At 34.0% G+C, this 23,099-nt stretch overlaps 1 protein-coding gene across 3 annotated transcripts in view; it reads right to left on the bottom strand.

The window, feature by feature from the left end:
* PARP8 (poly(ADP-ribose) polymerase family member 8) overlaps positions 1-23,099 on the bottom strand; it is a 150,902-nt gene that overhangs the window by 20,504 nt on the left and 107,299 nt on the right. For 2 of the 3 annotated variants that reach the window (XM_045566348.1, XM_045566346.1), the window contains exons 11-17: positions 22,419-22,485; positions 17,297-17,422; positions 16,218-16,782; positions 14,619-14,669; positions 14,435-14,530; positions 5,609-5,704; positions 315-440 (exon numbers count right to left, since the gene is read on the bottom strand). In XM_045566348.1, coding sequence (XP_045422304.1) covers positions 315-440; positions 5,609-5,704; positions 14,435-14,530; positions 14,619-14,669; positions 16,218-16,782; positions 17,297-17,422; positions 22,419-22,485 — 1,127 coding nt within the window. The remainder of the gene's footprint in view (positions 1-314; positions 441-5,608; positions 5,705-14,434; positions 14,531-14,618; positions 14,670-16,217; positions 16,783-17,296; positions 17,423-22,418; positions 22,486-23,099) is intronic. The other variant, XM_045566347.1, reaches the window with a different exon arrangement.

Below are 23,099 nucleotides of genomic sequence, written 5' to 3'. Positions count from 1 at the left end.
GAAGAAACCCTGATCCATTAACAATATGAATTCAACTTTCACTAACCTTCAGACAGCTGGGGAGGGAGCAGGGAAAGGGGAAGGGAGGGTTGAAGTGAAAATACAAAAGAAAAGGGAAAACTTATCCCTTTACCCATGATCTTTAAAATTAAAATAAGGTTAGGTAAGTCAGAAACCTCCAAAAATATACAATAAAATTAAAATAATCACAGATATGCTTGAGGAGATAGAGATTTAGGTAGAGCTAATGAGACTAAAATGTCAATTCCTGTTAAAGCAAGCTTTGTGACTGGTGTTCTAGGATCACAACTTACCCTGGGGTTGAAGGCCAACATCTGAGGATCATTAGGATCTACCACAGAAGGATATGGCTCGAAAATGACAACTTTTCTAGGAGACTCCAACGCAGATCTACACATGGAGACCAGCAGATCTACCACCTTGAAATACACACATAAGATAGTTACTACCCTTCATGTTTCATCTAGTACTTTGCCATTGTTCTCCCTCTTGTGGTGGTATACAAGTGAAGTAGTAAGACCTAGGACTGCTACCAATCTCTCAAATCTGTAATTCATGACTATAGACCAAATCTGACCCAGTTGACCATTAGTTTAAAGTAAACATGTGCTGCCGCTAATTACTCCCATTCTAATATTAAATATCTTTTTGTCATGAGCACATATCATTTGCTAGCATTGTTCTAGGTCAAACAAGAAATAAGACCTACAGGTCCCTGCTCTGGTAAGTTTATGTAATAAAAAGCCAGTTAAGACACTTGACAAGTGATTGCTGGGGCTGGGGTGTGTTGGGGAGAAGACAGAGGAAGATGGAGAGAACTGGGGAACGACTGACTGCTAATGGTTATGGATGATGAAAACATTCTAAAATCTGTTTTTAAAAAAAGCCAGTTAAACAAATGTATGCTTCAATAAAATTTGTGGAACCATTAAATCCTATAAAAATAAAGGAGGCATTAGAGAATAATGCAGAGGGGGTGCTGCTTTAGAGTGGCTAGGAAGGATGGTGATGTCTTAACAGAAACCTAAATGAGGTTAGGGAGGGAGACGTAACTATCTGGGGAGAAACTGTTCCTGGTGAAGGAAGCCACACACGCAGGAAAAGAACCTGGTATGCTCCAAGAATAGCAAATGGCCTGACATCACCTTGCCTCTTTCTCCTTCCTCTGTCAGAGGCCATTAATGACCTTTGATTTGCTAAATACAACGGCTTTATCCCTATGTTATCCTATGATCGCTCTGCACAATTTACCAGGAGGCAGTACTATTTAGCAATTATTAATAAGAGTATGGCTCCTCTGCCCAGTTCCCAAAACAATACATTTCTGGCAACTGCATCAAGAAAACTGATACTGTCTAAATGGAGGGAATTCACCTGAACAGACATATTTATAGTATGAACACCAGCGACTTAATAAGGCAGCAGGAGACTTTATGTGTCTTTGTAGGGAAGGCTATTTTGAGAAAGTTTTTAAAGAGGCATTGGAAAAAAAGGTACAATAACAGTGGGATAATATTTAATTCTCCTGCTTTTATGAGAGGGGCATGGTAACCTAATGACAGTAGGACTCACTCTATTGTGTGTGTACTCACAAAACACACCCACCCAATCACAGCATCCACAATACCCAGTGACCTAAAATAATTAGCAATACTCAAGCCACTGACAATAACATGCACCAAGCACATCTCAGACATACACATCCACAGGAAGGACTCATTCAGAAAACGTCGGAACTGAAACAGCTAATATTTCTGACACACTATTCCATTTATGCGTATATGTATATACAACCATACATACATATGCAATAAGTTGGATCCCAAACAACAGATATATAATAAAGACATAATAGAACCCTCCTTTTTGTTTTCCTTTCCTATACTTACATTCCTTCTACCCCAAAGAAATGCATCTTAACCCAGATACAGATTGTTTTCAGCATTATCTGGTTTCCTAATGAAATTAAAACCCAAACAAGAATTCCTGAGAATGCAGAATCGTTAAAATAGCTGTTTTTGACACTTTGGGGGAAGGTGTGGTATTTACAAAACCTTTAAAAGTTCTTCACAGTATGTAACTGAAGCTTTATCAAAGTCCATAAAAAAAACGGACATTTCCACCTCTTTCATCTAAATAAGGTTTTAGACTAGCTTCAACCAGCAGATGTAAGTGGGAAGCGGGCCTGATGCGGACACAGGTGCGCCTCCTCCACCTCCTCCCTCCCCTCTACCACACGCCATGGACTGAAGACGGCAGGGCCAACAGTGGGAGAAGTCCAGTTCCCCCATAGAAAGTGGCCCATCAGACATCCTAACTGGACAGTGTGTGTAGCAAATAAAGTTCTATCACACTGAGTCTCTGTGATTTTACGGTTTATCTGTTACAGAAGCTGGCATTAGAATTTTCACTGAAGAACTACAATACTTTTTGGATTTATATTCAATTTACATATCTCGATTTTTCTAAATATTTCATGGAGTAAAATGTCCACTTTAGGAAGTAAAAGACAACACATAACTATGATTTAGCTCAAATGATTCATTTCCCTACTTCTAGTATTCAAAAATTAAAGATTCTAAATAGTACCTTAGCATATATGATGAGTACTATAAACAAGGAGTTACACACATCTATCTGTCTTCTTAGACTGAATAACAAGATTGTAGAAGCAATTTGGAGGGTGACTAAGATACTTAGGGTAGGAATGCGAAGAAATATTAATACTAAATTCAAGCAATGGAATTAGGTCATTATACAAGTTGGGATAAAAGAGCTGTGAGCTTACAGAACCAGGTGCTGCTGAAAGGCATTACATTACATGCAATTCAAGGGGTAGAGCAAGACCCTCCCCACCCCCTTTCAGATATGAAAGGCCTCAGAACTCTGCTAATGAGAAAAATTCAGTCATTAGTATTTTACTGATTGGAAGTCCACATGGGTAAGAAAGGTACCTACAGAAATAGCCTACCAATACACAAAGCAGTCTGAAACAAGTAGTGGATTCAGAACTGTAAACCAATGATTGTCAAACATTACAATAGCAACTTTTAAAAAAATTTTATATGCAAGCCCAATAAATAAACAAATAAAATGGAGCTGTTGTGGTTAAAGCAACATTTGGGGTCCTGGAATGGTAGCTGCTTGGACCACAGTACTCTGTCATTCCAGTAGAGTCTCCTCCATTGATCCTGAACAATGTCTTTGCAGCCCCTAGAACTCCACTTAAAATGCAGGGTCAACTGATGCATTCAGATTACTGAGGTAGAGTTTCTTTCTGTTTAGAAAAATAAGTAGTTTCCAGGTAGTCTTTAGGATCATGACCAGAATATTGGGGCACCTGTTTTAAAAAATAAAGTAGCCAAAAGAATATTGTCTTTGGAGTAGAATCACTAAATTCTCTGATCTTTGGATATTGATCTTTAGAGTTAAATCACTAAATAAAACACCAAACACTTGTGCTTTATATTCGTAACTATCATTATATAATTTACAATTTATTTTTATTTAAGAACCATTATTTTTAGAGATGTAACTATTATAAGAAGGAAAAAAGCCACCTATTATTCTATCAGCCTACCTTACTGTGAGCATGATGCTAATTTTCCTTCTAATCAATAATTTACTATTTCTAGCCTTAAATTTCTTTGTTTGAGGGGAAATTTATATCCAGTAAAATCCACAGATTTTAAGTGGATTACTTGAAGTTATTTTCAATATATATGCACATACCTACATATATACTTGTAATATACATGCATGTATATATATATATTTATAAACATATACCCCTTGTAAGATTTTACTTATTTTTACATAGCTATAAATACCACATAAAATGTCTTTTCTTTTTTTTTTTTACAATATTACTTTCCGGGGCTGAGAAGAAAAGAAAAAGACTCTCCATGTAATCCTGTAAGTACAGACTAGTTATTTTCTTAGTTTTTGGGAATCTCAGTGCCTTTAATATGCAAATTTGTGCACGTTATGTATAGGAGCAATACCAAGGTGTACTTTTAAAATTTATTTTAGTCATGGAATCATTTTTTCCACATCACACATAAGACTAATTTTCTACTGTTTGTATTATTTTTCATTTATAATTCAATTATATAACAAATATTATCCTTAATATATCACCAGGTAGATATATCATAGTTTAGTTAATCAGTGAAATGACTAAGTTAAGGGACACGTAAATTCATCAGACCTATGCTGTCATCTATATTAATTAACTGTTGTACCTTCATCTAGTGTAATATCTAGAGCCTTCATCTCATAGGCATGCCATACTTGCTGAAAGAATGACAATATGTCTTGTTGCATGATCATTTTTCCCACCTATCTGTGTAAATTTTATAAATTAAGAGACCAGTGATTCCTTTTACACTTAGCTTCCTGTTCATATTTTCTCATGTGCCTTTACTAACTTCATGTCCATTTTTGTGAATTTGCATTCATTTCCCCTATTAATCTGTTACAGTCTTCATTTTGTTCCTCAATTTTTTGAGCTCTTATATTAATTATGATTGTGGGAAAAGAAGTTTTTCATACTTTGCTCTTAGGGTTCATTGTTTTTTCAAGTAAAAAACATATGTATGGACCAAATCTGTTCATAGTTCCCTTTACGATTTCTAAAAACTGCATAAATGCATAAACCTGATACACTGTGCATGCTCAATTTTACTGTTCTTTAGTTTGAATACAATTTTTAAAAAACAAACTATTCATTAAGCCACTTGGAATTTACTTTTGCACACAAATTTAAGAATAAATTCTTAAATTACGGTAACAATTAGTAAGGTAAAGAACTAAATTGATGTTCTCCTCGTTGCAGGTCATTTGCTCCCACCTATAATTCATTAGTAAGGGAGGATTGTGGTATCTACTTTAACATATTGAATTTATTTTTTACTTGATCCATTTTGGGGTTATCTACCATTCTACTCTTTTGCAATACTGTATTTTGTTAAAATATGGTAGCATCTCAATTGTTTCCATACATGGTTGGTCTAGCTTCTCTTAGTTAACATTCATTAATTTTTTTAAAGTTTTCTCCGCTTTTTCCTCATAGACAAATTAGTAGTTTAGTCAAGTTCTCTAAGTGAACAAAAAAAATATTGAAATGGTGATGGAATTACTTTTATTACTATCTCATAAACACAGCTACAGTAAACCTGAATGCTTTCTTTTTATTATATGTTCTGCCTATTATTTTTTCACCTAAGTTTTAAAAATAGATTTGCTTCCATTTTATGGCAGTATACCTTTACAAATAAATTTATATAAAGCATATACTAGGGAGTTTCAATATCTCAACTTCACTATGTAAGAAAGAATTACAATTATTTTTCAAACAACAGAAAGTGGGTTTAATTTCTCCCATTGGCAATTGCAAAATGACAAAACACACATTAGATGAAGAGAGAAAATTTAGTTAGTATCTAAAAAAAAAATCAAATCCTGATTTGCCTTCTAACAAGAAGCTATCAAAAAGTTCCCCCAAAGAATAGCAGAGTGAAGGTAACTAATGAACTGGAACAAATTTTTCAAATCAAAATAAGAAATAATTAGTATCATGTATTACTACCTGAGCTCCAGTTGCTATTTCATCAGCAGCTTCATTCATGACTCCCAGGGTTTGAAAAGCAAATACGCACAGCTCCCGTTCACACACAGTGGGCTACAAAAGCAAGAGGAATCGATTGTGACATTTTTCCATCTCTCAATTCCTAAATTTAATTTATAACATTTCAGATAATAAATAGAAAATGCAAAGTTTCAAGTGTTTTTTGAAAAGGAAATGCTACTACTTTATTTAATAAAGGATAAATTCTTAAATCCCGGTAACAATTAGTGAAGAGTCAGAAATGATCCATTTCAGTTACTTTTAGGCACTTGCACTCAAAACAATTTAGTAATAGATGACAATATCCTTGAATAGGAAAAATCTGTCTCTCCTGCTTAATCTACATTTGCGCATGAGCTGCATAAACAAAAGTAAATACCCAAGCTGGTGATATAATAAAAAACGAGGTTAAATACATAAGTTGTATAAAACAAATATACAAAGGAGATTTTCTCTTTTTCCTGGGAAATTTTCTTTGTAGGAAAAAAAGCATGATTCTGTTTACTTGCTACCCATCTCTTGAAAGATTGGTTTTGTTGCAAAGACTTTTTACTTCAATAACCTCCTGAAGTCAATAGCACTGAAATATACGCTCTGCAATTACTTTGGAAGAGCTCTCATCTTTCAAATCTAATAGTGTCATCCCTTTGATTTATCTTATCTCCCAAGTTACATTGCATTAGGTAGCTGATGAAGCCTAACTGATGCAATCCACGGTGCCTCTGCACAGCAGACAAAAGGCATTTGTTAGTGCCACTGCTCCTATGCTCACTTCTTTCAGAGGACAACTTGGTCTATTGCTTAACCAGTGAGGAAGTATAGCCTCATTCTGAACATTCTTCATGTTCGAAATGAGCCCATATGCATGGCTTTGTAGACAGAAAGTCTGGCCAGTCACAAAGATTTCTGGTTGACTTTGTCCCAAAGAGAATTTTTAGAAAAAAATGAATTGATATATTTCCTTTGTCGGCCTTAAAAGTGCAGTTTGATTCCATTTTCAGAAACTTCAGAACCATGAGAGGAAGTAGAGAAAGTTCTTATCCAAACCCAAGCTATACATACTGCTATGTATATTTGGATATACATCAACCAGACTGTTCAATTACTACTACTTTTCATTCTACTTCAGTGTTAATCTTCTCCTGTTATTTGTGTGTATCTATGTGCATATAGGTTTCGCCCCCAGGGATGTTAAATTGCTTCTTCTGTTCACTTTCTGGGGCTTAGAGCATGGTATGGTCTGAAATAAGAGTAGTGACCATTTACTGCATATTTACTATAGCGTCAAACATTATATTGGTGTTTGAATATGGCAAAACTATATACAAACAAGAATTCAGGGAGAAGATAAATCTTGGATATCATAAAGGGCCCTGGGAATTTATTCATGTACCAGTTACCAAACGTCACTGAGGAAGTAAACAGTGACACAAAAGGCACTTTGCTTTTAATAATATTCTTGTCGAATAACCATCACTTTTATGTGACTAAAATCCATCAATCCCAAAACTAAATAATAGGATAAGGCTCATTTAGTGACATGAGGTATGATTAGTTTTTATCTGAACCTTGGACAATCACCCACATTTACTGTGTGATCATCTAATTATGTATGTACCTATGTGTGTACGTGTATGTGTATATGCATATACTCACACATGGGCGTATACACACACATTCCAGGGAATATAACAATAGAAACCACGTTTTTGATACCAAATTGTTATTTGAAACAATGGAAAAAAATGAAATAAAAGACCTCACTACACTAGATTGAAAGGTTAATTTAAAAAACGTTTAAGAAAAATTTCACAGATTAAAAAACACAATACACACGATTACTCTTACCCATGTCTGTCAGCAAATTTTGTCACCAATCCTAGGTATTCATATGGCATCCCAACTTTGTCTCGGCTGATTTTTAGCAATTTCACCCAAACAACCCTATTCTATATCTTGGGTAACAAGAAAATTCCAGTGCTTTCTATAATGCTTTCTTCTGCATTTCTGTCTCATTCCCCCCAGGCCTGTTTATATTCAAACCTCTAAAGCTCCAAATCACTCACATGGCCTTGCCAATGGACATGTTATTTTAAATGATAAGCCAGCATTCCTAATGATAAAGCTATGATCACTTTTTTTATTGCATGTTTTTGGTTAAAAATTAACCCTTCTTCCCATACTGAAATGTGTAAGACTGATTTCTAGGAATATCCTGTTACTACAACAGTTTGAAGAAAGAAATCAGGTATGCCAGAAAACTCGCTTTTTGGAAACAAAAACCAAAATATTTTGCCATCATACTGAAAAAATATAAAAGTCAGGGTATACAATACATTCTTATAAGGACAATTTTATCATCTTCCTTTCATTGTAACACAACTACAAAGATCATAATGTTGTGATTAATTTATATACTGTATTAATGCTATCCTGTACTAAGTAAATGCAAGTGAATTTTAAAAATAACAACTCTACATCTTTTGCTCGTTTTTACTGAAAGTTTCAAGGTGTACTAAAGATGTAAATCAAGTTAATTTTGAGGAAAGCATTTGTATATTTATATATATATATATATATATATATATTGCAGACTAGTAGTACACCCTCCTCATTTATACACATTTTATTTGAGAGAAGTTCAAAATGTCAACACAAGATGGTGCACTAAAAGTTCTCCAATTATATTAAGTGATCAAGATTAGGTGTCTCTGCTCACAGAACGGATATCTTATTCAAGGAAAGGAAACTGAATCTTTCTTCCATAATGAAACATAAACGGTGATATTGTGGACTAGCCTTATCTCACATTGAACTGATTCTCATTCAATCCCCCACCCTGACAAATTCTGCTATGACTGCTATTTATGTAGAAATCACTGACATCAATTCAAAATAGTACATAATCATTTAAGAGCTATTACCATTTAAGTGCAAGGCCAAATTTTATTACACATGCTTTAACAAAAAGTATGTATGCCTAAATACAACCAAATGTGTATATTACTTATTAATTCATTATGAGTTTGTAACAAATCTATTAGTTTCAATTTGTAAAATACTACCTATTCTTAATATTATATAATTATATTGCCTTGAAGCAATTAATTTCTATTTAGACTATAAAACCATGGCAAGTCCCTCTATTATCAACAGATACATATTTGCTATATAATATTCATTATGCTCCATTTAAAAGCATGGGCAATTTTTATATATGTTCCTAAGACAAGATTTATTTTAGAAATTTTTGGCTACTATAAATACATTTTTAGTTTTATTTGAATCAAAGTGATTTAAATGTGAGCAATAAAAACATGTTTTTTAAAAAAATGTTTTTAAGCCCTAAAGAATATTTTAGAAACTAACTGTATTTTAGAAAATTTGTGTTTTCAATGAATTTAAATTACGCTCTACTGAAAATAGAAATGATACAACTCTGAAGAATCTAGCTATGTATTTACATAGAGAGATAAGCATGGTTTAGGTGAGTGGTTTTCAAACATTTTTGCCATGGTCTTTTTGTTCAAACAAAGTATTTCACATAAGGCCAATATACAAAATAAACAAAAATGGAGCTTGTTCCACTTGGAGCATGTGTGCAATTCAGTTTTCCTATCTGCAAAATGGGAATAAAAATAATATCTAGTTCTCCATGTTGATAATAGGAACAAGTGAGATAAGGTTTATAAAATCTCCTGGAGGTACGGAGAACTGCTTAAATATTAACAATATAAGGTAACCTGAAGAAACTGTCTCTGCTACTTGCTTTAACTCAATATGTATACAAAGATAAGTATCTAATAAAAAGGTTTTCTTTGAAGTGTATTTTTATTAATTTACTGCTGCAATCTTTCTTACTAAAAAAAAAGGTAAGCAGGGTAAATATAAATTCCTCATTTTAAAACTGGTGTTGAAAAAATATGAGAATAATTATACGAATATCTTTTAGAACCACAAAACCTACAAGTCTTTAATTCTCCATATTTACAGTCTTATAGTTAATGTTTTGGGTTCCGTTTGTGGTCAAGAGACACATTCAGCATGGGGAAAGTCTTAGTGTCCATTAAGAGAGAGAGAAATCCCATAGCAATTAAGGTAGATTCACAGGAAGGTAGGATCAGGTCTAATTAAACCTGAACCCATAGTGATCCACATTTGCCTCATACAACAAAAGAAGTTTGAGCATTAAAACCAATTTCTATTCAGTTTGGATATTAAAAAAAGTCATGTTTCTGAACTAAGTTTTTTGGCATAATCGTTATTTTAGTTTAGCTTGTGTTTCAGAACTTAAAATCTAAACTTCTATGACTGGGAGGGGCTGTTAATAGCACGCTTTTTCATCCATTCTTTGAATGTTAAAGTCCGACCTAAATACACGAAGACCTACCTGTTTTAGAAAGTAAAATGTGACATACCCAGGTTTACCTTCATGCTCAGTTTCTCATGAATTTTCATGGGGCTGCCTTAAACTATGATCAAATTATAAGTGGGTGCTGTTAATTTCACTCAGAAAATAGGATCCTTAGTTAGAAACATCGGCCCAGGGTCCATAGTAAGGCTGGATACACAAAAATATAGATTCTCAGGTTTCTCAGTAGACTTTGTTTCAACAGGATTGATTGGGCATCACTCTCAAGTGGGTGTTAGACGTGTGCAATATATTTGGGAACCAGCAGACTAGAATCTCATGCCTGATCAAACTACACAAAGCAAGTAATTCAGGATAATTTCACATGACGGGAGAAGAGAATGAGATCATAATTCTCATATTATATGTCGATGTGGGAACTGGGAAAGTCTATTAACCAGGGACACACAGAATGATTGTCAAGTATCAATGCAGAGATCCGACTTTGCAGGAACATTAATTCACACAACCACGTGGTTTTCTCTAGCAGAGATCAGCAGCTCACATGTAGCACTTGAAGAAGACAAATAATTACACTGATCTAGACTGAGTTGTTTAAAAGAGAGTATAATGAAAAACAAGGGCATTAGGAATTTAGAAGCTAATTAAACTGGGGTATTTCTGGCAATAAATCCTTGTTTCCTACAAACACTTGATGAAAACACAGTCATCTGTTTGTGTTTCACAGAGTCAAGGTGGTTCTTTCTGTTTGCTTCTCTTCCTTTGAACATGAGAAGTTTCTTTGATTTTCATTTCCTGATCCGGATTTCCTATGTCACTTATCTTACTATTTAAGCACCTCTAAAACAGTTTGCTGCATTAACACTCTAGCTGATTCCAAAATGGAGAGAACCACTCATTTGGTTTCGGTTTGGTTTTCTGATAGAAACACAAACTGCACTTTCAAATTGAAAATCCATGACTCTCTGAACAATTCTCCTGATGTTAATGTGAGTGTTGTGCATTCAAAGTGGTATGTATCAGGACTCAAACCTGGGAGTGACATTTATAAACTTTGTAGACAAAAGTGAAAATTGAAGCTCTGAGGTGTTTCTAAATAAGTAATTTAGTTTCCCATATTGCAGAAAGTGTAACATGCTAACCCAGACTTCTGAGTAACAGTACAAAAGCAGAGACTAAAATTTTGGGACCTGGGGGGGAATAAAAGGTAAAGAGGATTTTTGTCATCTAAAAAAAAATCAGGCTTGAGAAAAGAGGAAAAATGAGAAAGAGTCTGAATTCGGAAAGAGAGAGATCTAACAAATGTGAGAAAACATTAGGCATAAAATTCTATAGAAATCTGAGTTTTATTTAATGTATTTAATCACCAACTGGGTTATAACTTATTCTCTTTATATTGTATCTCTGGGACTTATTATAGCTTCTAATGTGTCACATGGGCTGAATAAAAAGTCAATGAATCGATTTATTGGTTAATATCCCTTAAGAAATTAAATATTTTATATATTACTCTTAAGTTTACAGCAAAACATATTGCAATGTAAACACAACAAAGACATAGAGAAAAAGGGGTGCACCCAACTTAGGAAAAACATGTTTCACAAAATCAAGGTGGTTCTTTCTGTTTGCCTCTCTCCTTTGAACACATAAGTTTCTTTGATTTTCATTTCCTGATCTGATTTCATGTCACTTATCTTACTATTTAAGAAATCAAAGTAAGTTTTCTTATTTCCTTAGATATCAGTCTGCATCACAGCAGTTAGAAACCATCTGATAACTAGCTATAATATATTTATTTTAAAAATGTTTCCTCTCTTACAAAAGCACATCTGCTTTTTAAAAAAGACCACAAACTTCATTGATGCAGTTATAAAGTCAAACAAAATTTGGAGTAAGGCACGCAGAATACTAATATCAACTATGATATTTTTACCACTTACCCAGTAATTAAACTACAAAGAATGAACTCCCAACAATGTGTACACTACGTTTTCAGGATATATTTAATAAATGTAGTCAATTCAAGTCCACAAGTCAAGAGTAAGAACCCCTGCCCCAATGCCATTCTGTGAGTATTAGAAGCCTGTCTCTACTACTTGCTAACAGAGTAACAATGAAAAAATTGCTATTTTCCTCATCTGTAAAGTAGGGATAATAATATTTAATATCTACCTCAGAGTTATTATGAGGAATAAATTTGATAATGCACATAAAGCACTCTGAAAACTTGATCACATAAAAAAGCACTCAAAATGCATTTGTGATTGATAACATTACCATCTTTACTATGTTATCAATGCAATGGAAATGGCCTTGCTATAGAACAAGCCATAGATCAAGATTGCCATATGAACATTGACAAAGCAAAAATGTTGCTGTTAAGTTGATTAGGCTGAGATAATCAGAAGATTCTCCCCATTCTCATCATAACTACACATTTCCATGTGTCAAATAGAAATAAACTTGCACATTTAATAATTAGATGCTGGTTTAGTTAATTTGGGTTGTAGAATAACATTATATCTCTGAAGGAAAAGTTGACTGGCAAAAAAAAGATAGCATATAGACTGCAAAAAAAACCCTCTTTTTTCATATGTTTCTCTTAAATAAAATAAAACAAATATATCATAAAACCTGACAGATGATTATATTCCTAAAATGACTATTATACATGTTTTTTAAAAGTATTAACTCTTGAAATACAATAAAGTTCTAATAAAATTATCGCTTTCAAAGTTTTGTGTTTTATCTTTTCAAATACATATTCCAAAGGGCAAGACAACTGTCTCTTAAAATGTGTAACACAGACTCTGGCATGGTGCTTTCTGCTTATCAAACCTTCAATAAGCATTTATGATGCAGAGTTTTGAAATCAGACAGAATTAGGTTCAAAGCCAAGCTTCTACCTGTATTTTCTGGGTAGCGTTGAAGCTTAACCTCTATAAATCTTAGTCTCCTTATTTGCACCATGGGAGCAAAAATACCTATGCCACAAGTGTTTCATGAAAATCAAATAAAGAAGCAATATGCCAAATATCTACACACAGTGCCTGGCATACAGCCCCCAACAGTCTCCCTCTCTCCTATTAATCATAGTAGCTCGATCATTATCTTCATATTTCCCTACATTTTGAAAATATCAGCCTACATTTCCAATGCTGGAGGAAGCAGAATGGAATTCATTCGCAAAGAGCTGATATTACTGAATCTGTCTAATACCTTTCTGGATGACAAACTCAAAACACTTGTCTTATTTCTGCCTGACTTGGAACTCGTGTATTATTAAACCTAATACCTGGAGCAGGAACTGAAAACATTTACAACAAATGTTTTAGCCACTGCTGCGTGAGGCAATAGATAACAACTGAGGCAAACAACAGACTAAACCAAAAAGCGTAAAAGAAAAAGCTGGGGATTGAGACGTTCATAAGGGCTATGAAAAGCTCCCATATATTACTGGGAATCCAGAAAGCCATGAGGTTGCCAGTGACTGTGTGCGTTCTCAAGGAAGGCTTTAGAAGGCCTTAAATCTAACTTCAGGCTGACCTTAAGACTCTATGCAAGCAGAGAGTAAAGGGTAAGGCCAGTCAAAACAGCTTGGCTGAGATCTGAACTCCAGAGCTGCCACATTATTATATGCAAAATGTCCAGTTTTCAACACAAATTTATAAGGAATGCAAAGAAATAAGAAAGTAAGTACCATATACAGGAAAAAAGGTGGCCAGGAGGAAGGGTCCAAGAGAAATCAGAGATGCTGGACTTACCAAAGACCGTAAATCAGCTATTTTTAAAATGTCCAAAGAGCTAAAGGAAACTATAAATAACTAAAGGAAAGACAATGTCTCAATAAATAGAGAATATCAAAACATAGAATTTATTAAAATGAGCCAAATAGAAATTCAAAAGTTGAAAAGCATAACAACTGATAGAAAAAGTTAGATTTGAGCAAACAGAAAAAATAATCAGTGAACTTGATTATTGAACTTATCCCAGAAGGAAAGAGAAGACATGTAAGTACAATATTTGAATAAATATGGCTTAAAATATCCCAAATTCATAAAAATATTAATGTATATTTCAAAGAAACCCTATTGACTCCAAATAGGATGAGTATAGATGGATAGATATATATGAGTATATATGTGTATATATATATGAGTATAGATGGAGAGATAGCTGTTAGAGAAACATAAGAAACACTTTCCTAATACCAAACTACTTGCTCTTTCACAGACTCCTTCACAAGTAATACTAATTCATTTTTTTAAAAACTATGCCACATAGTATGTTAAATAATTTGCTCAATAAAGTATTTGCTTTAAACTGTATTTATTTACTTACTTATTTTTATGTATCAAAACTTTTTATTTATATTCTAAATCAACACTAACATTCCACCAACAAGAACTTACCCTAAGCATAGGGCCATTTTGAAACACGTGTGGCTCATCACAAACCACACAGTATTCATTCAATACAGGGATCCGCTGTTCAGCAAACTCAATTGTCTGAATAAAACAATAAGGAGAAAGCATTCAGTCAAGTTCATAAGTGAGTTGAAAATATTTCTACAACGGATGGAGTCTGGGCTCATACCTGCACTAGGAAGCCACGGTCTCGTATTGGAACGCATTTTGCACCATTTGGCTATAAAAAGCAAAATAAAAAGACAAAATAACTTTTTAACTTGAAATATATATAAATTACAGACTTTTACTTTTTGCAACAATGAATACAAAAGTGATCTTTCTAAGATCCCATGAAATATGAATTAAGTCACTGATTATGACATCAAGATTTTAGAATTTCTTTATTCACTCTATTATAAATACCCTTTCTGCCATTATTACTGCTATCTTTGTCTATACCAAATGAACAGCATTCTTCATTTGTGATCCTCTAGTAAAAATGGTTGTCATCTTTATATTATCACAAAAACTTGTTTCCTCATTCCTCTTCATTAGAGTACTTCAATCTTATTTTACAATCAGATGCAATTATTCCTCCAAGAAAATATTAGGCAGCTACTGAAAGTGGCACACCACCAAAATACGTATTAAATATTATGCCAGCCATATGAGAGGACATTAAGACACATAAGACACTTTCTTTCACAAAATATCTGAAATTATCTTTCTTGGGTGAAACTATCATGGGGAACATTCCACTATGTAGTTGTTCAACATTATTTTCTCCATGTCCTTAAAGCTTATCTTTGAATAGAAGTATGATAGTCACATAAAATTATTAACATACTCAAATTTTTATAAAATAAATATAATTTGACAGTACAATTTACATGTTAATTTTAGAAATAAATCTATATAATAACATTACTGTCTGAAAGCAGTACCTTATTTTTTTCGATTTCATCTTTTGCTGAGCATATCCATATTAATGGTTAGAGGTAAATACCCACCTCCAACATACACACATACATTTCGTAAAAGGAAATAAAACTTTTTATCAATTATTTTGAATATGCAAATAATATACATAAGAAAGGCCTATTTCTTCACCTGAAATTGGCTATAATGTCAATCACTCTATTGGTAAATTTTGTGTAAGACTGATTCCGAATAAATATCACCAAAAAGACTTAATTAATACAGTCAGCTCCCCATATGTTTCCAAAAAACAGCTTCTATATAAAGTGGACGCTAAGAACAATTTCAAGTGAAAATATGGGAAATAGTTGTAAACACTGCTTCTCTCCACAGGTAACAATATGCATGGGCAAAATTCTCCTCTTACATGTAACTGGAAGATTACTCTTAATTTAACTGCAAGAAAAACACAGTCTTCCCACTACTCATGTGAGAAAACCAGAGATTAGATCAACCTGCTTAATAAAACATTAAAATTACATGCTTTCATAGAAGGAAAAGCTTTGTGAATCCAATTGACTTCCTTTCATTTTTAGGAGCATCCATTACTGTGATAGGAATTTGGACTGGACCTCCAGTATATCACTACATTTATTTTTTCAGAATCAAAACTGACATTTCAGTGCCACTTGCAAATACCTGGTATGCAAAACAGTATCAAAAAAGAAAAAAGCAGTAGATTAAAACAAATAACAAACAAACAACAAAAACAGTTTTGCTTCTTTCTTCCACCAGATCTTATTAAAAAAAAAAAATCTACTGCACCTTAGCTAACATTTAAGAACTCAAGATGAAAATATTTACGCACAGCAATCTGGGAAGATGAAGATGAAGATGGTGTTAAGATACCAATAAGCCCTGAGGTAAGAGAGAGCCTCCTGCCCTCTGCGTTAGGTTCCTTGAAAAGCTCAGTTTTGGATGACTTGGGGGCACTGGAGTAGGACTTGCTAAGCAATTTGTGATTTTTCAGTCCATATAATTCTTCCATTCTGAGATTACTGGAGTAAGACCTGCTTAACAGTTTGTGGGGCTTTAGGTTGGTGTTGTGCTCACATCGTGGATCTCCAGAACAAGATCGAGTCAATAGTTTATGTGACTTTAGAGTGAGGCAGTCCTCTTGCTTAACGGCTGCAGGGCAGGAACGGTTCAAGAGTTTGTGTGATTTAATTGTTGTCATCGCCTGCTCAGCCCTGGGATCGCTGGACAGGGAGCGACCAAAGGTCCTGTGCGACTTTGCAGTGCACACGTCATCGGTCTTGACTGTGCTGGAACAAGTCCTCCGTAGCAGCTTATGCGTTTTGGAGATTCCATCTTGCTCAGATTTCAGTTTGGATTTGCTTTTACCACAACCAGGGGGAGGATAACTTGGCGACCTTCAAAATGGAACAACAATTAATACACGGCAAATCATGGGTATAACAGACCACAGAGAACACCTGTCAAGCTGAAAGTCAACTGTGCTATAACATTTTACCACCTCATTTTAACACAGCCTACGCAGTTAACACTGAAATGAAAGGTATCTGCAGCGTGATCGCAGGACTTGAATCCCATTTTTCTTGAAAAGCAAACAAGGAAAAAAAAAAATTCTAAGATTTTTCTCTCCCTCCTATCTATCCCAGAGCCCTATATGGAATTAATTTTGTAGAGAAAACTCCCTGTGATTAGGAAACAAAGAATGTGGTTTTAGTATATTCAACCAACACTAAAGAAATAAAAACTCTAAACATAGGGATGAATACATGTATTTTTGATGGAATGCATGTCAATCAGTCCTTTCTTTGAAGTCATAAAGAAAATAAACAGATGCCCAGATTATAGAAAGAATGCTCAAAGCATGGAGTATCCATGCTCAGCATTTGGTAAGACAATGATGATATTACCAACCTGCGCAAAGTAGAAAATAAATGCAGGGGAGACTTCACTTTCTTTTCTGACAACTTTTTATTGTGCAGGCAATTGGATTTTTCCTTGCTCTGTTTCCACTGCTGTGTAACAAATGTCTGCATGATTCTGTCAACCCAAAGGTAATTCTGTTATCACAGTTCCAAGGTAATTTCAATAAATATTTCTGTATTTATTATATAGAGAATGCATTTATCAAAGGAAAATAAACACACAGTAGTCAGTGAGATGCTAAATTAAGAATCATACAAGATTTTTCATATGAAGGAAAGCATCATATATCAAATTACCAGGCCTTTACTGTGACTAATTATGTCACAGCAAATGATAATAATTACTAATTATTAACATAATTAAATTATACTATAACTTGATATAATTAATAATCCTAATGACAGAAGTGACAGAAGAGCAAAGATACAAAGAGAATTATAAGGACAGCCTTCAGGATCAACAATTTTAGCTGGAGTGGCAAAACAAATTCTAAATTCTTTTGTTTGTGCTGGAAATACAATTTTTAAAAAATTATGTTACTAACTGATGTTATTTACATTAAGATACAAGTAAAGCCAATTTCTTTTTACTTGATTTGCTTCTGTATTTTTCTTCATGGAAAGGAAAGCAAAATAAAACTCTAAAATTACATATAAAAATAAACCACGCAAAACTGGCTCTATGTAGAAATATGTAGTCAGTAAATTGTATCTTCAGTACAGCCCATCCACCTTTAAATATGCTATTTTTTTAAATTTGGATACTCTTAAAATTTTTAGTTACTATCGTAAGGCAAGAATTTGGTAACTCTTAATCTCAAGATTTTCTATTTCAAGATTACTTCATCAGTGCTTTATGGTAAAGAATTCTGTAAAGTCAGCTGTGAACTTCAACACAGCGGTTTTCTGAGATGGGTCCCAGGCTGGGATGGCTTTTCTGTATCCCACCTTCAAAGAGGCAGTGGATGTAGGTCTCCTATACTGATATTTAAGTAGATATGAAATTTTACAATTACACATTAAGAGTGCAATAAATTAAACATTTTGGTTTTCTTTCAAAAATCACTTCAGCATTGCCTGTTTTTCATGCTTTTTTCAGTTATTTCTAACACAGATTGCTTTTGAATAGGAAGGTGGTACCAACATTTGTTTACTAGTTACAATATGTCAGGGAGTAAATTGGGAATATTATTAATACATACACATTTTTCCCTTTAGTTTTCAGAGCACCCTTGGCAAGTAGCAATTATTCCACACATTTCATAAATAAGATAAGGTAATGAAATCTGTGCAAGGTAGCCTGGATAAAAGTGACAGAGCTGCGGTTTGTCTATTGTCAAATAAGGGTTTTCATACACATAATGTATGTTATTCAAAACGGACAGATGTGACTCTCAGCATGAGGCCAATTGTTAAATTTCTTATAAAATTCTTCAAGACCGTTCAGGTCTTAACTAACTAACTCAGATCTCCAGAAAGTATATCACTTAGGTTTGCTACTCCAACCTTTCTTTGCTAGATTTGATGAAATCAGAAGAAGAAACAGTCACGCGCAGAATTATTTAGGGTCCTTTTAGCAGCAGAAGTGGTGAGAAAAAAGGGAGTAAAACTGCAATGAATAATGCCATGATTCCGAATTTGCAGTAAATTTTCTCAGAGCTCAGGATAAGGGAAATTTTTTATTATACACTTTATGTTTAAAGTTTTTTTCCATCCACAATTTCAGTAGGATTGAAATGTAATCGTGTTATTAGAATCATCATTTCTCCCTGTACCTAATCTGAAATCCCCACTGACACCACCATTTATACCAAGCAGTGTCAGATCTTCTTCCTATAAAAAATTGCTATCCCATTGCACCATTCCCTAAGAAAGGATTTGCCCAATCTTGATAAGCTAATTGGAACAAAAGAAAACTAACACTAACAGGTCAAAATGGGAAAATTTTTCCCACTGTCATATTACATTAGCATTCTAAAGTTTGACTTTCAACATCTAAAATCAGTAGTTCTTCACTTGGATACCCAGATTCCTAGACATTCTTGAATGCAAAAGGAGCTGACATAAAACATTTAATGTTGTATTTAATTTCAGTGTTTAATTTCTAAAGAATACATATGTGCATATTTGGTATAACCACCACCTCCTCGTAACACAGCCACTAAGAAAGAGATTTCAGTATTCACATTTGAGTTGTGTTTACTATTGTGCTGGCACAAAGAGCTATTACCATTGCTATTGGCCAATGATAAAAAGAAGAAAAATAAGATTTCAGGCTAAACTATGATTTGCACCAAGTGAAGAGCAGATGATGTCACAGCCAGCTATCCAAATAAAGGTTCCAGGGTAGTTTAAACAGAGAAAGTCAAATACATATGAATGACATCATGATTTTCTTCATGCTTATTTTAAAAGAACTATGCACTAGAGAAGCCAGTATTATATTCAAACTGTGGGGGTGAAACAGCTTCAGCAAAACAACATTATCCATCAGATTGAATTAATGGTATTAATTTGAATTTTAAATGTTTTATTTTTGATTTGCACAGGTAGAATATGTAATGGATTTAATTAATATTCCCATTCAAATGATTAATGTTTTCAAAAAGTTACTTGCTTTGGGGGATAAATTTTAGCTATACAGAAAGTTTGTTAATATGGACTAGAATTTTTTTTAGATGATCTTGATATATTTAAGTTTCCTTAATTATAATTAGGTTTGGCTGTGATCCTTAAGCTTCTATCTAGTCTAAAATTACATAATTTAAAAAATCCTATCTCATCCTCACAATAATTTATAAGAAGAAACATATAAAGAGTTTATTTTCCCAGAAACATACAGCACAATTTTTTTTAAAAGTTCTTAAGTGGCATACAAAAGTACAGAAAGGAAAACAATATAAAATCAAAGGAGGAAATTGGTGAGGGGAAAATCACAGAAAAAAAACTATGGCAAGGTCAGGTGGTATCCAACTTGGATGGAATAATATAGAGGCAGGCTCCATGTTCATCTCTAACGTGTTAAGATATGGGCTCAATGCAGGAAACAAAATCCAATAAAAAAAAAATAAAACTAATTGCACTGGGAAAGCTGACCTAATATTAGAATGCAAAACTGAGAAAATTTCTCCTGTGAATCCTTATAAGAGAACAGTGCATAATATATTGTGCTAAACATACACTATAAATTGAATTTAGCTTTAGAGAGGCAGAATCCCAAACATTAAGGGTTTATTACCTAACTTCATATTTGCACATCTTTAAATCCAACACTGGGGATTTATAAGAATTTTTTTTCCTTCAAATGTGGTCTATGCACAACTCATATGTGAGCAATGCTGACTCAATTTAAAGTCACAAAAACTGAAACAATTCTAGAGCTCCATGACATGTACAACCCTAGATATCACACGAGGCTTCCTACATCATATAAAATGACCTCAGTAAGTTCTCTACTTAGTAAATGAAATAGTTTCAATGTGTTTTTTCTTAGATCACTGCTCAATAAAGACCAATGTATGATGCCAAATTAAAATTCATTAAAATAAAAGTGAACATGTGGACTACATCATTATGAAGGGCCTAACACCTCTGTTTAATTAAGTACACAGTTCTCTAATGGTCTCTCTTGATAAATTTACATTTCAGTTAAATTTGCAGATTCAGAAGAATAAATAATTTTTCGGGATTCTCCATAAATACAAATTCTTAAAGCAGATATTTTAATAACTATAGAATTTACTGTCTGTGTTCTGACCTTAGTTAATTGAGATACATGCCTACACTTTAAAAGTCAGTTCAATGGGGGCAGTTTTATGTCCTCTTATGAAAGGTTGAGGCCCATCTATACTCTATGTCTGAAGAGAAAACCACATTCCCTCTGCGTGGAAGGTCACCAAAGGGAAACACGAGGGCAGCATCATTATTTTCTTCAGGGAAAACCACAGGAAGCACTCTGCATCCATACCGAACCACAGGCCAATGGGCCCCAAAGGTCTATGCCTTATATCACACCAGTGATCGTTTGATTTTAGAAAAAGTTTAAAGGGAATTCTTGTGTCTGTAATTTATCGGTGTTCTTTTTCTACTCTAAGAGGCAATTTCTTTCTGCTGCCACTGTATCTGGCTCTATCAGTGTTTACTTTTTCTGTTTTTAAAAAATAGATTTTTATATAAAATAAACTTTAAGACCAAAAAACAGAAACAAATTAGAGTTGAACAGTGGAAAAACTACCAATAAGCCTCTGTGAGATTTTACAAGGCAATACACAAGAGCATCATTCATCTTTTCCTGACGCTCAAAACCTATTATCATTTATTTCTATTTCAAGTCTATTAAAAATACCATAGTGTGCCAGAATCCTAGTGATGACATAAATGCAATGCCATATGGGCTAATACTGACAGATTGAAGAATGAATCTGCCTATTCAAATTAATTACATATATATATTATAGTTTTGAAAAACCAAGTCCATTTATAAGAGGTAAGCCAAGTCATGGTATGAGTGAGTCGAGGTTCAAACAGGAAATAAAGAGTTTATTTACAAAAGGAGTGTTTCAAAGGTATAGACGTGGGAAGTAGGGATAGTACAGCAGCCCAAGGCTAGTAGCTGCTAAACTCTTACCACCTCTAGGAACAAGCAGGTGGAACCATCAAAAGAATCTAGTAAGAAAGTCATGCAAAGGCCGCAGCCTGGGGCAGAACCGGAAGCTTCAGGTGAAGGACTAGTCAGCTCAAAATAACCTCCTAGGGAGGAAACCTGGGCAACAATACTCCCATCTTACTGTCCTCTTCCCTCTGCTGGTCACATTCGGAGCACAGAGACACAGGAGCCTGCGTCCACACAGGCCAGCCTCCCCAGGTGGGGTGTCGGGTATTGGAGGGAAGGGAGTGGGTCTGGGGTGACAAATAGGACCCTGGCCCAGGCAGGTAAGTGAGCTCTGCTAACTAATTTATCAGTGCAGCTCCTAACATCAGGATGATTTCCTCTCCTGAGGCACTCACTTCAAAAAGCTCTTATTAAAAAAAAAAAATTTTTAAAAGAAAGCAAAACAATAACTCAGTTCTCTTTAACAGAAATTTACTTTTATACACTTCGGCAAACTTACTTTTTTAGCTGATGTCCCAATCCAAATCGTTCTTTTGTGGAAATCTGAAAGACATCAACAGTGGGCACTGGAAAAGAAAAAAAATCACAGTCAAATACTGACTTGAAATTCAACCATCCAGGAAAAAAAGTTAAGTAATAGTATATATGTGTGTCTATACATACACACACCCTTAAAAATAGTGTACACACAGTCCTATACATTGCTATTTATGCTACATATAAAGGAGGTCATGGTTGGTTAGTATATATTAATGTATAATATATGTATATGTAAATGTATATGTGTAATGATGAAGAATTATCTCCAAAATAAGCAACAGCTTAAATATCCACGTATAGGACAGAGCGCTGTTTTTTAGAGAGACGAATTTGTATACACATACACCATTTTTAGAATAAAACAATGGCAGCTGAGGATAACGCATAGGAGACTTACTTTTCACTGTATATATCTCCTCTCATGTGGTTCATACACTTACCAGGTATATATATATTTTCTCTTTAAGTCAATAATTATAATGTTTATGAAATTAATAACTTCTCTCAAAAAAGTCATTCATCATTTATTATTCACCAGTTTAGAGTATTTCGTGTGTGCCCTTGTGTCAGTGACTATAGATGGAAGAATAAAAACACACAAACTCAGATATCTCTGCCCCCATGACCTGCAGTCAGTGGA

This window comes from Lemur catta, chromosome 12, assembly GCF_020740605.2.
Source record: "Lemur catta isolate mLemCat1 chromosome 12, mLemCat1.pri, whole genome shotgun sequence".
In the NCBI taxonomy this organism is placed as follows: domain Eukaryota; kingdom Metazoa; phylum Chordata; class Mammalia; order Primates; family Lemuridae; genus Lemur; species Lemur catta.
Note: the sequence above shows the minus strand (reverse complement) of the source record. Positions and strands in the feature narration are given on the sequence as shown.